The sequence below is a fragment of the Rhea pennata genome, chromosome 2, assembly GCF_028389875.1.
Source record: "Rhea pennata isolate bPtePen1 chromosome 2, bPtePen1.pri, whole genome shotgun sequence".
NCBI classification, from domain to species: Eukaryota; Metazoa; Chordata; class Aves; order Rheiformes; family Rheidae; genus Rhea; species Rhea pennata.
The window spans coordinates 150861931-150878202 of NC_084664.1; the positions used below are offsets into that span (position 1 = coordinate 150861931).

General features: G+C 38.2%; 2 protein-coding genes across 4 annotated transcripts in view; one reads left to right on the top strand and one right to left on the bottom strand.

The window, feature by feature from the left end:
• MTBP (MDM2 binding protein) overlaps window positions 1-10225 on the top strand; it is a 30446-nt gene extending 20221 nt beyond the window's left edge. The window contains exons 18-22 of one of the 2 annotated variants that reach the window (XR_009957714.1): window positions 2438-2704; window positions 3956-4202; window positions 5546-5659; window positions 7126-7241; window positions 8724-8756. Coding sequence is in view for 1 of the 2 variants with exons in the window: in XM_062570581.1 (XP_062426565.1) it covers window positions 2438-2704; window positions 3956-4202; window positions 5546-5659; window positions 7176-7241; window positions 8724-8759 (730 nt within the window). In the remaining variant the exon portion in view is untranslated. Of the gene's footprint in view, window positions 1-2437; window positions 2705-3955; window positions 4203-5545; window positions 5660-7125; window positions 7242-8723 lie in introns of both variants that reach the window. The other variant, XM_062570581.1, reaches the window with a different exon arrangement.
• Window positions 10226-11469: 1244 nt separating this feature from the next.
• Window positions 11470-16272, bottom strand: part of SNTB1 (syntrophin beta 1) — a 120364-nt gene continuing 115561 nt past the window's right edge. The window contains exons 7-8 of one of the 2 annotated variants that reach the window (XR_009957715.1): window positions 12739-15346; window positions 11470-12461 (exon numbers count right to left, since the gene is read on the bottom strand). Coding sequence is in view for 1 of the 2 variants with exons in the window: in XM_062570582.1 (XP_062426566.1) it covers window positions 15254-15346 (93 nt within the window). In the remaining variant the exon portion in view is untranslated. The other variant, XM_062570582.1, reaches the window with a different exon arrangement.

The following is a 16272-nucleotide window of genomic DNA, read 5'->3' on the forward strand; positions in this document are numbered from 1 at the left end:
TTCAGAAAATTAGTGGTGCAGCACATGTATGCGGTCGGTCTTCATGCAGTTCTCTGCCTTCTTCTAAAACTACATTTTCAGGTTACTAGAATGTGACCGAGTATACTACTGGTATATTTCTCTGAGCTTCACAAATAATTTGGCTAAAATTCACTGAGTTTTAACATAGGCTTTACCGTGTTCTCTAAGGAAATGAAGCAGTCATGCTCTCTGTTTAGCCATTTCCTCCCTTTCTCCAATAGTAATTTCTGAGTCCATTAGCCTTTTTAGGTTAACCTGAACAAAAGACACCAGCAACTGAGTAGATGGAAGAAATGCAGATATTTTTCTCCCAATAGGAAGCAGAAAGCACTTGGCCATTTTCTGTTGATATGTGTTAACCGGTTTGCAGGGGAGCCTGTGATAGACAGCGTGCATGAGGGATCAGATTTGGCACAGCACAGTTTATTCTGCCCCTTATCATCCCCCAAAAAGACAAGTAGAGACCACAGGGAAGCCTGGGTATTGTGGAGGAGAGAGAGGCCCCGGCATATTGATGTGACAGGGAGAGTGCGCTGGGAATAGAGGGAGGCAGAAGGGTGAGGTGGTGGAAACTGGAGATACAGTGAAGGGGAGGAACCTGGATATTGTGGTGGGAGTATCATAGGGAGCGTGCAGTCTTTTGGAGTGACTGGTTTTTGTACCATGTAGTTGTGATTTGCTTACATCTGGATGACTTCTATATTTATATTTGTAATTAAAGTCTTGCCAACAAAACAGGAATAACAGTTATGATTAAATCAAATTTCTGGGGGAATGAATCTGTGCCAAACGTTTGGATCTTGAGTCGCAAAGCTCAAGCAATTGCGGTTAAAGCAGAGTGAGTAACATGACGATTTCACTTATAAAGAAAAAAACATTTGCGTCTTTGTAGGGAATGTGATTACTCAGGAGACTTAAGAATTTAAATAAGGAAAATTAAGCACCTTGAAACTTGTAAATTAAGAGAATTTAGTCTTATCAGATAATGAATTTTTTTCTAGTGGAAAGTTTTAATCAGCTGTAGAAATGGATTCAGCAGTCTGTTATAAGTGAATTTCTCTCAGAATATGAAAATAATCTGAAGAAAGTGGAGAAATCAGATCTAGCAGTTTAATGAAATACTGTGTTAATAGACAAAAAGAAAGAATGTGTCCAGGGTTTCCAAGAGAATAGGTTACGTTATTACGTTGTTTGGAGGGTAAACTGAAAGAAGTATCATAGTGCTTGTTGAGAATGAATGGCATAATATTTGATAATGCTTTGGACTTTCCTGCAGTAAAGGTAACTTAAGTGACTGGCAATGAAACGCTGGGCTCTCGCAAGGAATCTTGGATATTATGTAACAAAAAAGTTAATGTGCATCTTCTATTGTTTTAATCCCATGATTAAGTTTCACTGAGTTAGCACTGTTTTTTGTTCTTCTTAAATCTGAATATGAAATTATTTCATAAAAATGTGAATTTGCTCTCCTTAAAAAAAAAAAAAAAACATAGATTTATTTGGAGTTGTACCAGATTTAAACGCAACGTCCTGTTTTGACTTGGTTGATTTAAGCCACTTAATTCTTGTAGTCAATAGGAGGCTGAAAAGCTGGTGAAGCTTATGCTTGTTCAGTGTACGCTCTTACATGTTTAGCATTTAAAAAAATAGGACTTTCTCATATAGTGGTGCTTATCTTGGACAAGGTTGAAGTTTACATTTCCAAAGAGTGCAGTCAGCAAAGAATCTGTACTAAATAGCACTTAGAACGGTTACCTTGTAGTTGCATTCACTTAACATAACTTCACAGCAACCTAGTTTTGGCATAGCCTGGCTCTTCCTAAAATCATGTCGGTATCATTGCATTTTGGGATCTCTGAAGTACTTGTACCTGTTACTGAAAGAAAGAAAGTAGTTTTCCTAGTCAAAAAAAAGTAACTGCAGATGACTTAGGTTCCAGGTGCATGTTACAGAGATCAATATGGTCAAGTGATGGAGTAGAAATAGAGATACAGAGAACAGAGTAGATGAAGAGAAAACTTTGCTAAGTCTCAGATCTTTCAATAATGTTGGATGTCTCCCAAGAATAAGCAAAAGGGATATTGCATAATCACAATGCCATATTAGGTATACTGTGTATTGTTCAGAGAAAACAGTCTGTTAATGTCCATGAAAATTTTATTTGTGGCAGCACAGGATAGGTTTACAAATATTTAGTATATAATTTATCTTATTTGTTGGAGTTGTACTTGAAAGTAGCCAAATCAGTCAGGAATGGATTAACGTATTTGGCAATATTTAAGGTCTCTTTCAGAACAATACGTCAGTTCAAACAAAAAAGTTTTGGAGAATACACCATAGTCAAAAATAAGTTGTTCCATTTTTCTGATTGTAATAAAGACTTCTCTCACATGCTTCTCTCAAATTTCAATTTTAGGTATTGTCTAGATAACAGAAAAGCTTTAGAAAGAGATGTGGGATATGCTGAACTTCAAACTCGTCTTATTCGATACGAAACTCAGACTACTTGCACCAAAGAGTGCTGTCCTGTACCGGTTGTTCTGAGCCCTCTGCCGTCTCCGGCAGTCCTGTCAGAGCCTGGAAGTGTACCTGATGGAGAGTCTTTACAAAGCGAATTCAGAACAGAGGCGTCAAGGCTAAAACGCAGATCAAAAGACTTGGATTGCTTTTATCCCAAGAAGAGGTAATACACTGAATAAAATAAATCTTTAGCGTGAAATATTTCAGTAGTCTCTTGTGAAATACATCTTTCTTTCATCTTGAAATCTTTTTAGGCAAAGCTATCTAGGCAAATGTTCTTGTTTTTTAATCTTCTGTAAGTTCATTTTCTCTCCAGTGTGACTCCCATTGGATAGCATTAGATTAATCAAAACCATGCCACACAGGTACAACCCCAAATCTTTTATTTAAAATGTATTTTGCAAAAAGTATTGCTTGCTTTTGACAGGATGACAGATAGCCTTATCCAGGACTGAAACTCTCTGAGCTGTTGCAATACAAATAAACAGCTAGAGGTTTAGAAAGCTGACTACTGTACAAACAGAATAATTGAATTCCTAATCCAAAGACTTCTGGTATAAAATGATCCACCAAAATCCAAACTCCTTCAGTTGTCAGAGCTGTTTATTTCTCTTCTGAAAAACTAATTTTAAGATCTCCCTTTGTACCATATCCTCACTTTCAGGGTGCATACTCTTTGCATCAATAAAAAATAACTGCCATAATATGCAAATATTAACTCTAAATGCCCTAACTATGGTGGTTCTCTGCTTTCCCTTCTCTGCTGAGGTTAGGTACCCTTTGCAATCTAATCACTGATGTGGTACAGTAAACCTTTCTAGCAGGGATATTATTCTAGGAATAGCCTTATCTTTTGGAACTTATTGAATAGTTAGAGAAGATGGGATTGTGTTTAGTACTTCATACAACTGATGTTTTACAATTACTAACATTTTTGCTGTTAAAGGATCAAATAGTGCAAGGTTTCAGTAGCATTGCAACTTTCAAGTTGCCTTGGATAAAGATAAAAAAAAAATTCTGGGGTTCCTGTAGGGTCAAAAGAAACTGGGTAGTTTCAAGAAGTTGTCTCTTAAGCCCAAGACTGGAGGCGAGCAAACTTGGCTTTTCCCTATCTAGGGTAATCTCCATATGCAAAATTAGTCCTTCTTCCACAGAGTTTTTCTTCCTAGTTATATAATTTATTCAATTTGTTCTGGAGAATTGTAATTGGAAATGGAATAGATTTAAGTGTCAGAGACCAAATCCAATGGTAAAATGATCTCCTGATAGGAAGAAAATTACAGTTATAGAATATTATCTGCCATTTTCAGATTCTCTTTGTTTGCAAGAATGTACAAATAGCAATTATATAGCAGCCTCTGTTGTAGAAGCAAAGAACTAATACAAAATCTATTTTTTTCTTTTTTTCCTCTAGGCTAACTAAATCAGAGAGCACAGACTCTCTCGTATCTCAAGCAAGCAGTAAAAGTGGAAGTCACTATTCAGTTGCAGTAACAAGGAAGCGCTCAGAAAGATCAGTTTCTTTAGCTTCTGTACCATTGAAACAGTCCTGTCAGCCCCATAAAGCAACCACAAAGGCTGGCTCAGCGAGTCAAATAAACACAAGAGAAGCTGAGACTTCAAAGCCAGCTAAGGAATCAAGATCTCAGAAACATACAAGGGTAAAGATTTATTTTGTTTGCTTTATGCTCAAGAAGTGTCTGTTTAACTTCCTTTCTATGTGTGAATTCACTTTTTCTTTTTTTCTTTTATTCTTTTTATTCTTTTCTTTCTTTTTTTTTTCTTTGGCTAAAAGGAAGACTCTGTGTTCTCTGCGCATTATTATTGAATTTTTTTTCTATTCACTTCTGTAAGTGAGACCTGAAGGCATTGAGGAAAAGTTCTTCCAAAAGTAGGAAGTGAAAAAGCATATAAGAAATAATTATATGGTGCCCAGGGAGGTTAGGCTGAGAGAGATAACAAACAGGAACAAAAAAGATAGGAATAAATATTAACGAGTAGGAGTTACAAAATATAGAAAATTAATATTAAACCTAAAGACATCAAAGAAGCATCTATGCTGTAAAGAAAAAGACATTGCAGAAGAACAGGACTTTTTTGTGAATGAAGAGATATTCCAGGAGTTGTATGTGTCCATTAGTAGAACTTTTGAATACTTTGATGCACTAATGTTTAATTAAAGCCATTTTTATATCTAGAAGGAGGGTAATGTCTTTATAATGACACCTGTGATTGGCAACAAAATTAATATTTTGGAAAAACTTAATTGTTGTATTAGATGATCTGAAATTAAGTTTTGTAGATGATGCCTGCCTGCTTTTGACAGTTTTGCTTTGTATTTCAAGGAAAAAAATGCAAAATTTGAGAGCCTTGTAAGCAAGCAGATGAAGGAGATATGTTTAGATTTTCCCCAAAAGTATAGAAAGGGCATTTTCCTCTAAATGATACTCATGCGTTCTTTTCACATGTGGTAAGTCAGGATGACCTGAGTAAGCGTAAAGAGGTGAGAGTCATTGAGATCTACAGTAAAGTTCAAGCATCTCTGATATGAGGAATGTCAGAGTAAACTCTTTGATCTGATTGTAGTGTCTGAACTTCTTTATAATATGGATGTATCAAAGAGGAAAATATCAATATAAAGGAAAGAGAAAACCCAAGACATTACAGAAATTTTTCTGTCTTCAAAGCCCCATGTTTACTGGTCTTTTGTATTGCTGTGACCTCTAAGCATTTTCTTAATTTTTGAGATGAAGGAAGTGGAAAAAGACTGTAAAATAACTCTGCCTAAATTTGTCCAGTGGATTAATGGCAGAAGCACAGAGGCAAGATCGAATTTGAGGATTTTTTTTCCCCCCCTCAATCCTCTCGATGTATTATAAGTTCCATCTTCTTAATGCTTATTGTGGGGCAAAGATAAAGAAAACAAGTATGACTTCATTTTTCTTGGACAGTTTTTCATGCCAATAATTGGGATCAACTTTTGAGTGTTTCTGTTGCTTCCAAGATGCTGAAGGAGGTGGTGGCCAAAACTCTTGAAAAACATGGAGTTGCAGAGGATCACAAGTGCTTTGCATCATGCAGCCAGCGTCTTTTCGAGATATCCAAGTTCTACCTAAAGGTAACCAGAAGACATGCTCTCGCAGTTGTTTGCTTAATTAAGTGAATCCATTGCTCAGTATACCTGGAGATTGACTCTAGGATGTTCAGCTTGGTTATGTTAATGTTTTCTAGTTATATGTTAGTAACGTGTAGGAAATAGAATGTCTGGAAAAACCTTGGACTTGTAATCAGATGTGGAAGCTATTTTTACAGGGTATTTTGTTTGTTTTCAGTTTTAAACCTGATAAAGTCTTTTATGTGAGGTAACCTGTTAAAGCAGTGGTCTGTTCGGTAAGGTTGTGCTTATACTGTATTGCTCTCTTAGCTGCTGCAGTTATCTGGCAGCACCATATGGAATTGTATCGCCCTCGTTTTTTGGAGGAGATGAGAAACGATTCTTTCAGCAATACTTAAGAGAATTCGTAAGTCAATATTGAGCCTAAGTTACTTAGTCTGGGCACAAAACTGAATAAAAATGCAATATGGGAGTTCAACAAACTATTGCTTAGGAGCTGAGTTGATGTTTCTGTTCACTTGCATGCATTTAGCCTATTACAATTTGTGAACTAACTCAATTTAGCTTGAACATCAGTAAAAGTGATTTAAGTTAAATGAAGTTACTCTGCAATTGAAGAGGACTGAAAGCTCTCACAGACAATTACAGCGGCTTTCTGATGAGCAGCAACTTAAATAATTAGAACTCAATTGTTCGGTCATTCTATGAGCACTTCTAAAATCTCCCTGAAATATGCCCTGGAGGAAAATTTCCTAATCCAAAGTCAAAAAACCTGTGTAGGGCTAAAAGTGATTAGGGGAAATCAGATGGCTTCCTGGTTCCACTGCGACTGAGAGAGCAAAAGGAAGAGTGCTGCAGCGATCTTCTCTTGCGAATTTGGGGCTGCGAGACCTCTTTGACTTGTCTATGCAGCATCCTTCAGAAGTATGGTATTCTAGCTATCATTTTCCTTTGGATACAAGTAGCAAGTGAATGTCCTTAGTTTTCCTTTCTCTTTATGCAATGTTTTCACATGCTTAATTAGTTTATTAGTGGATTAGGGTGGGAAAATTGGACTCCGGAACAGACAAGCCATTTTAGGTTTTTCCTTTCTGCGTTGTTTTTTTCCTCCAAGTTCTTCTCCCTAGTCTTTGCCTGAATCGTCTTGCAGTGCAAGGGCCCAGCTGATTTATAGGTTTATGTAGAATTAAGATTTCAATCAAGACCATAAGAATTTTGAAGGTCATTTGAAGAAAGTGAGAGGAGAGAAGCCTTTCTGGAAGTGGGTGAAAAGTTAGGGAAAGTGGCTCAATCCCACTGTTGAATACTAGGCTTGAACTGCTTGCAGAAAGATGAAGCACAATTGAAGTGGGTTTAGATTATTTCTTTAAAACAAAAATCAAATAAATAATCCTACTTTTGTGTTTCTGGGAAAGATGATGAAAGAATAAGTACCCCCCCGATAATTAGTACTTTTATCACTTGACTAGAGTGAATGTATGAACGCTGTAATCTCTGTGGCTTTGCGCTTCGTATTTAGGATCTGAAAACTTCTAGAGGACTTCTTGATGAGATGAAGAAAACGACAAATAACAATGCTAAACAGGTAACACTGATTTGAAGAAATGTTCCTGTAACTAGCCGAGGCTAAAGGCATATGCAGGTACTTGGTGTAGGATAGCTTGGTCCACAGCTTTAAGAGATGAACAGAAACATTCCTTTGGCTGTGGTCTTGTTTCACTTCTGTGGTCTCACAAAAACTCTCTCTCAATTAGTAGTCTCATGGCAAAACTTCCAGCTGCATATGCTGATGTTTTAGTTATAGCTGGCAATGTGATGTGGCACAGTGAGAGATGTAAATGAAGAAAATAAACTTTTCCACATCACTGAAAAAATGCATATGAGATTATTCTTTGCGAGGAATCTGGACCATTTGGGAATTCTTCATTCCCTGTGTTCAAGGAAATGACATTTTTGTTGAAAGATCAGGAAGCAAAAAAGGGATCTGTAGATTTAGATTTAGAATAGATTTCTCCAAAGCAGCAGTGTAAAATTTAGTAATTTTAAGGTTGGGAATATCTGTAAACAAAAGCCAAAAGAGACATCAAGTGAGTTTATTTCTGTATAGGCAGGACTTCTATGAATGTTAGCACAGAGGAAATACCAGGAGTAATAAGTACTCCAGCCCTCCAGAAATTAAGCAACTCTGCTTGAAATTCTGGAAGACACCCCAAAGTAACTGTATGATGAAAATTTTTTTGGATTTTTACAGTATAGTCTTCAAAGTTATAAATTAAATGCAAGGATTTGAACTGGGCTAGTTAAATAAAAATCCTTCAAACGCGTAAGGAAAAGTGCTGTATGCCTACTCATGTTTTTCGGTCAAAATAGTATTTATTGTGTTTTGTGCAATGTTCCCCTGGGAACTGGTTTCTACAGATCGTAAGGATTCAAAAGCTAAATAGGTTTTGAGGTTTGGTGTTGAACTGGGGTGTTGGTGTGCTGTTTCTCCCTACCATCTTTGACTTTGAAGACCAGCTGGTAGTTTTATGTATAAACATTACTGCTGTTCGCAAAGAGATATTAAAACTGAGGATCTCTGCATTAGAGAATACTTTGAAAAATACCTTATGAAAAATTTAATCAGCACTCACCAGTGGTCTGAACAACCAGCCAGTTTGGGGAACAGCAATAACAATGGTGGCATATAAAACACCATGAAAACAATCCTTTCCCTTATGACTTAAAGGGTTTTTTTTTTGATGGAAACGCTAGCTATCTAGCATTGTGTGTGCGCCTTGCTTGTACATGGAGAGGGGGGTGAAGTAGCTCAATTCAAGGAAAAAAAATGCCTTTTTCTGAAGACAAGGCATTCTGTAGGGTTAAATACAGTTCTCTGATAGCACTGCATCCACTGTTTGTTCATTAAATCTTGCTCTTTGTTCTTTTGAACGGATTATCTTTTAATTCCTGGCAGAGTAAAGGCTACACAGGTGAAGAAATAATTGTTGAAGTATATTACGTGTTCTTAATTTTCTTCCAGAACAGGAGTTACATGAATAATTCATATTCTTATTTATTTTCCTAGGTGATTGAGTGGGTTTTGGAGAAGACTGGCAGTTAGAGATACTGAACGGATGTTATTCACAGCTTCCTGGAAGCTTCAGAAACAGAGCACTTCCCATTATATGAAAAAACACTATACTAGATCACAGACAGGCAGGCGCGTGCGCAGGCATACGCACACACAGAATCTTGAAGGATTTTGGTTAGAGTAATTAGGTAGATTTAACTCTCAAAGTAGCATGTTTTGAGTCCTCATACTGAAAGCTTTTATTTTAACTTAAAACTTGAAAATATTTTATATGTGTATTTATTATGTTTCATAGTTAAAAGGAATGCAGCTTCTCTGATTTTTGATAAATTTTTGTACACTTTTTTAACGAGGATTTGTTACTGACATGAGTAAAAATGGCTGTATTTAATTGTAATGACAGGCTTTTTTATTATTATTTTTAACCATTTTGCACAAAAAGACCTTTATTCTATTTACAATTGCTTGCTATTTTATAAATAAACTGAATAAACCTAATTACAGTGTAGACCTTTTGTAGTGTACAGACAAGAGTTTCTATTTGTTCTGCAGATGAATACAAATAGAATTGAAGCCGCAATTATCTTTTCATGTCATAACACATGGATGAAATAAGCATGTTTTTGAAACCTGATGCAACCTCCCATTCAAGGAAGGATGACTGTGTGAAGGGGAGTGTAAGCTGAATCTCTGGCATAATTTTGAATATTCTCTTTGTAATATTCATTAGAAACAGTTCTTCAGGGGAGGAATAATCAAAATGATAGTAATGATGATTGTGAGAGCTGTGGAACAGTGGGTAGATTGTGGTTAAATGTCTTAGAGTTAAGTAAATTACTAACTTCAGGGTCAGTTTGCCTAAGACTTGGGGGTGTATGTGTTTTGTACTGGTACAGTTACTTAAATTTTGTATTGTGTTGGAGAGGAGGGGTTCCTTAAAGCAAATACATTTTTACAGCTTTAAAGGTAGATTCCTTATACCTCAGATAAACTAATAGGATTCAAGTTGATAGAGTCACAGTGTTACTGGCTTGCTTTATACTCCTGGAAGGAAAATGAAGCAATACTAATATAAGCCACACTTTAACCAACATGATGATAAAACTGTACTTGAACTAAACCACATGTAGATTAGACTTTCTTGATACTGTTTAATCTACCCATCCTCTAAGGAGTCTTTATGACTTTGTTCTTTGCCGTATTCTACTTTTGTGTAAAGACAAGCTCTAAGAAGTGTGGTGTTTGTGGGCTTTATTTATGTATTTATTTTAATCCAGCAGGCTCTTGCATTTGACTCTTATGTTTGTTTTTTACATTCAAAATTAATTGTTTAATCATAATTGCATGAATATCTTTACAGCCAAATACCCCCAAATTTATGAATACTTACACTTCCAACATAGTAAAATTCTTTGCATACGAAACAAAAATCTCCAGATGAAGATGTTCATCTTCCTTAATGTCCAATGCTCAATAAAGAAAGTTTCTACCTCTGACTGTGGAGCTAAAAGCCTTATTGGAACTGTTATCTTGAGCATGAATGCTGATACTACTGTTGTGCATATCTTAAAGTAAGCTACTGAGCACTGCATTTCCTGTTTAAGAGTGCGGGGGTTTATTTAAATCCATCTAATGTTTACCTTACTGCAGAAGGTTTGGTTGCTTGCTTTCACGTTTATACAAGTCAGGATGCAAGTCATATTCACCAATATACAATCTGTAGTTTATTCCCAGTCCATGCTATGGTCTTAGTACATGAGACTGGAGTGAGACAAAATTCACAGATATGTGGTAAGGTGATCACTTCATCTAGTGATATTCACAGTGCAATGTCTGTAATGCTTTCCTACAAGAGAATTTAACTTGGGTACAGGCACTTCTCTGAATTCACAGACTCTCCAGTTCCTCCCTGGGAGTTGTTTTCCAATGCTTACGATTATTTACATAAGCACAGAAATTGTGATAAAGGAAATAAATTGAGAAGCTATTTCTTATGTGAAAAAAATCACTGATGGGTTTACAGAGAGTATAATCTTTGTTACTTAAATATTAATGCTTTTTACTCATGCTTCTCACTGAACACTTATTCCAAGCACACTGACAGTTTCTTGAAAATTTGCTAATTATTATCTGCTATTAAATCCTGAAGTCACCTTTTAATTCATGAGCATCCATTTTACACGGTTCCACTCTATAGTGTGTTTTTGTTTCCCTCTGGCAAAATGGCCCCAGTAAACAATTACAAAGTAGTCTATTTATGAGTAAGAAGAATAAGTTAAACTTGGAAATCAATGCCAGCGGTAAGCTGGAGCGCATGTGTTAAGGCCCCTTCTGCGTCTCGTGAAATCAATGCAAGGGGCCGGTTAACGTCTAAGCACTGCTAAGAGGGCCCTGAGGAGTCCGTCTGCAGCCTGACGGTAGCTCGAGCTCTGCGGGAATCTGCCGCGCTCAGGCAGGTGAGATGTGCTTCCCTATCCTCTGGGAAGGAGGAGGACTTAACTTCTCTTACAAAAAGCAAGCACTTGTTTATTTGGCAGAGGCAGACTCCTAGCGATGTTCGTGGTAACCATTCGCCCGGCAGCGCACGCAGAGTTGCGTTTGAACTTTGTAAAGCACCGTAAGAGCAATGGTCGTTCCAACGATGCTTCTGGGCAAGCGAATAGGTCTTGCCCTGCTCATCCTGTTAAAATAATTTGCTTTCCCTCCTTTGTGGGCACTAGGACAAAGGAAGCAGCAGGTGTGGTTTTTGTTTTTTTGTTTTTAATACATACATACTGTAATTCTTAAAGCGTGGACTCTTACAAAACACCGGTATGCTTCCCTGAACACATCAGACCAGCTTTGTTTTATGTTTTAACAAACAACTCATAGCACACATTTCCAGTAACATGTATGTTCCCATACGTACCCAAATCTTTCGAAAGGTGAGGCTTCGATATGGACTTTCTGATCAGAATATTCAGTTTACAGGCAGCACCTCGTGAAAAGAGCGAAACTCTAAAATTACCCCTGGGTAGGATTTCCGTGGTCTGCTATAGCTCGGGTAGGAGCGAACGAAGAGGCTCGCAGGCCCGCGGTTAACCTTTCCGTTTGGGGCACCGCAGCAGGGATTGAGGCAGCGAGGCTTTTTCTTCCATGGATGTCTAGGAGAAGCAGCGAGGCGTACGCGTGCTCCTTGAACGCCGAGGCTTGAGCAGAAGTTTCTGTTTCTTCTGCGCATGCTGTAACCACCCTGTAAGTACCCGCACCGGGGAAGGTCCGTAACCTCGGCAGCTGGGGCTGAGCGCCCTTGCCCAGAACGACCGCTCGGCCTTCACTAAACGCCCGCAGCAAAACCGATGCTGCTCACGTGTGCTTTGAGACTGTCACCAAAAGCGCCACTATCCTACCGACGCCGAGCTTAATAAAAAGCACCAAGGCAACGTTGAAAGTATATTAATACTTTGTTTTTTTAAAACTGATTTTTAAAAAGTCACCTCGTTGATACGATAAACCAGATAATTAAGTAGTTGAATTCAGATGGAATGATCAATGTTTAAAATGTATTTTCCCCAGCCCCAAAACAACTTGTTTGGGTAGAAAGTAAGCTTACCTCACAAAACTCCAATAAATGACTTTTTATTAAATATATTCTTTTCCTCTAAAATATAAATATTCACTATACTCTTATAAATGTGGAGTAGGTCCATATTTCATGTGTCTATCCCATCCAAATATGAATCAATCCAAAATCTGAAAATGAAGAAATAGCATCTATAGTTATATTTTTTCTATAAATATATATAATACGAACATTTTCTTTGCAAACTGTTTAGTTATTCACTTATACTTCATATAGTACTGAGCACCTTAGATTACATACTGTGTAATTTAAATGTTTGTACTAATAGATGAATTTGTAGTATTTACAACGCACATACATGTTAAGTGTAACATTCCAGTGATTTTTTTTAAGTGTTAAAGGAAAGAGGAAATAGTGCAGTATATTTTACATATGTATTTAACCTACCCCACAGTACGTAAGTTCGCACTTTGACTTCTGGAACACTTGCACGAATCTGGGTCCACATTTTTAAGTTATACTTTGGAGCATCGATAACACAAGTTTGCACGCAGTGCCCTGAAACGCGCTTCTTCCGAGCGGCACCCAGCGCTTCGCAGGATGATCTCGGCGTCTGGGCTCAAAGACCTGCTCCCACGGCGTACGACCACGCGCGGCTTCTTAGCCGAAAAGCTCCTGGAGCAACGGGCGCCCGGACAGTTGCTACGGAAGGCAAGGTGAGGGGCAGGGAGAGCGACAGGCAAAATGTACATTTGGGAAGCTCTTGGTAAGCTATGTAACATACCTCCTAACTTGTGCATTTACACAAGGAATTAAAAAGTTTAACTGCAAGTACCATGACAGTAAAAACCAGAGGTTCCCAGATCCATAAATCACCTTGCTGACTCCTTTCTCCGACTGGAGGGAGGTGTTGGGAGTGGGGCTGCTACTCCAAATGTCAATTTAGCTACTGTCCCAAAATGACTATTTGCAGTCTTTGTCAATTCAGCCTATCATCTTAAATTTGTAATTATTTTTAATGATTAAGATACCTACGACACCAGAAATTAATTCCTACAATGTGAATAAACAGTATGACTTACTTACTATTAACTTTCAAGACTCAGCTTAAAAACAACATGGAACCATACTATGGCTTTAATTTTCTTTGCCAGCCAAGTGACATCATTAACTTGAAACTTAGTGGCTTTCTCAAGTATGAAAGCTCTGTACTGTTAGAAGTGAACTTCTAGGAGCTTCTGATTTATTACTTCCTATACGGTTCCTGTCCTTCCAAGCATGAACTTAGGGCAAAACTTTAAAAGCAAACAAAACAAAACCACAACACACATGAAGCAGTTCTGTGTACAACTTAAGAGCAATATCAATGCAATCCATATTCTAGTCCTCTTTCTTCCTACCCAACCACATTAGGTTAATTTAGTATTTCCAGATGCAGCTTGTGTCCATCGTCTTCGATGGTGAGGGCAGTTTCCAGCGTTCCTGCCTTGCTGCTCCCTTTGTCCCCACTGTAACCGTGAACCAGGCTGACTTAGTGATTCCTATGTATTGACTCAAAACAGTACAGCGTGGGACAAAATAGGAAATAGTAAGTTATGGGTACATGGATCAACAGCTTAAATAAATTTTACCAGCAAGGAATGCATCTAGAGTCACACCCAAATGCACTTAAAATTAACTTAAGCGTTAAAAAAAAAAAAAAAATCTTTTTTAAAGAGTTCCTTAATGTAGCTGATTTAGCAGCAGGAAAAAGGTCTAAGCTCCAAGTCACTGCAGGCACAGTTTCATATTAAGGCTTTTCTGGCAGTAAAGCTCGTGTACCTGCCCCTGTGCATTTCCTCAGTGTTGTGGAGCTGCTCGAGTAACTTCTCTGTTTTAATTTAGAACACTTTAAAAAACCAAGTCTTACTCATTCCCCATATTTGTTCTTCAGTCAAGATCGTTTGATTAACAGTTAAATCTGCAAGCAGTCTCAGCAGAGCTGATGGAGCGGGGTGAGGGCAGGAGGACGGGAAGCTCTTAGCCTGACTTTCTCTTGGAAAATACTGAAGTGGAAATGTGCTGTTAGAAGCTTAAGTCACATTGCAAAATGATTCAGCTAACTTTTAACTGAGCCTGCGATCCTGGGTAGCTGACGCTCAAAGTCATCTGAACCCTTCTGGAAAGGGACTACGAAAAATATGTCCTGTGTGCTCATTAATGAAAGCTGCACCTACCCTATCCTGTGGGGCTCCGTTCTCAGTGACAGACGCGCTCTCGCTACATTCCTACACCTTTTGTTTTGGGTCCATCTCCAGGAATGTGCCCAAGATATCCTATCATTTAATTTGAGAGCGCTGTGCCCCTCAGCAGGGCCCCCCTGCCACAGCTCTTCACTGACCGCGTCTGTATTGCTTTAGAGCATCCTATTCAAAGATGCATATTTGCATGCTCTGCTGGGTATTCAAGCAACAGGTTCTGATAGCTCCCCCCCCCAAAAAAAAAAAAAAATTAAATTAAATGATGCACAGGTTAGAGCAGAAAAATATACATGAGTTTTTGGTGGTGGGACAACCTTGTTTACAGAACTTCTCAAGCAACCTTGATCTTGCATTACAATCAAGTGCCCACTCATATCTTCTTAGCCCTTTACTTATTCTATATAAACAAATACATTGAAATAGGCACAATTTATGATTCTGAAACTTTTACACATACAGTAAGTACTACACTCGTCTGCTGTCCAGTATGTGATTTAAAAATCCTGTTATTTACAATGAAATTCATTGTTTTCCTTTTGACATCATCTCTTTAGCTGATCAAAATGAAAGCTGGGCCTTGGAAGATTGCCAGGAATTACCACAGCCCAGTACTGAACTCCAGTCTTGTGCATGCTGCTGGCTGTTACAGGTTTCTCATGGTGACTGTACTTCCGATTAGCATGGTTGCTCCATTTTTCTTAGAGGAAACAGGTGTATCCCACTTATGCCACCAAACCAAGTCTTGTAATCTTAGCTGACAGGAAGGAATGAATGATGAACACAATTGGCTTTGGGCAGGAATGAAGATCCAGTTGCTGAAATTGCAAAAGATATCAGGTTGTGAATGATTAAATTAGATTACAGCTCAAATAAGTAATCATCTACTGAGTGTTACTTGATTAACTGCTGTCTGGAATTTTCAATAGACTTCTATTAATAACAACCCTTTATCACAACTGTCAAATTGTCTCTTATTTGCATATAGTTGTAAATATTTAAGCAAATGAAAGTAGGTAACAGCATGTTGAGAGCCCATAAGATCCCTCAAGTCTTGGGGCTTGCAGTCACCTGACCGAGCAGCAGGACACCAGGGGTTGGATGCTGCATGCGCTTTTCCACAAAGTTCAACCCCCTACTTCTTTGCAAGCTCTGTTCTCTGAGTTCTCATCCTTTCCCATCTGCTTTTGGTCACTATGGAAGGCAAGAGACTGCACCTTTATCTGCTTCAGCGTGGTTGTTCCTGCGTTCACACAGCTGCAGGGAGTGAGGCTGAACTGAGACTTCCCCTCCCCTTCCCCCCCCCCCCGCCATGGCCACGGTTATCTCACCACGTGCTTGCAAGGTGTGGGAGCCTTGTCAGTGTCAGTGTATCAGGAGTAGGATATCCTCCAAACAAACCAGGTTTATCTTTCACCAATCATATATCAATTTTATCATGAGCTAGTAACAAATCCCATTCGGAAGCACACTAACAGCCTGCACAGTAAGCAGTTTGCAAAGTATGTGCTACTAAGGGTGATGTGAAGAATTAAGTACCCAATATGCTCAGAAACTGCTGAAAAATTTGGCAGGAAAGACCACATTTGCATGCATAAGTTATGATATCTAATCTGCTAACAGGAAAAGCACCTTCTTTTTACGCATTGTGACAGCTAATTCAGAGGTCTATGGAGACAGTTGCCACTACATCTTCAGTCCTCAAATTTTTCACCAACTAGGAGAAGTAAGTGTTTAAAACAGT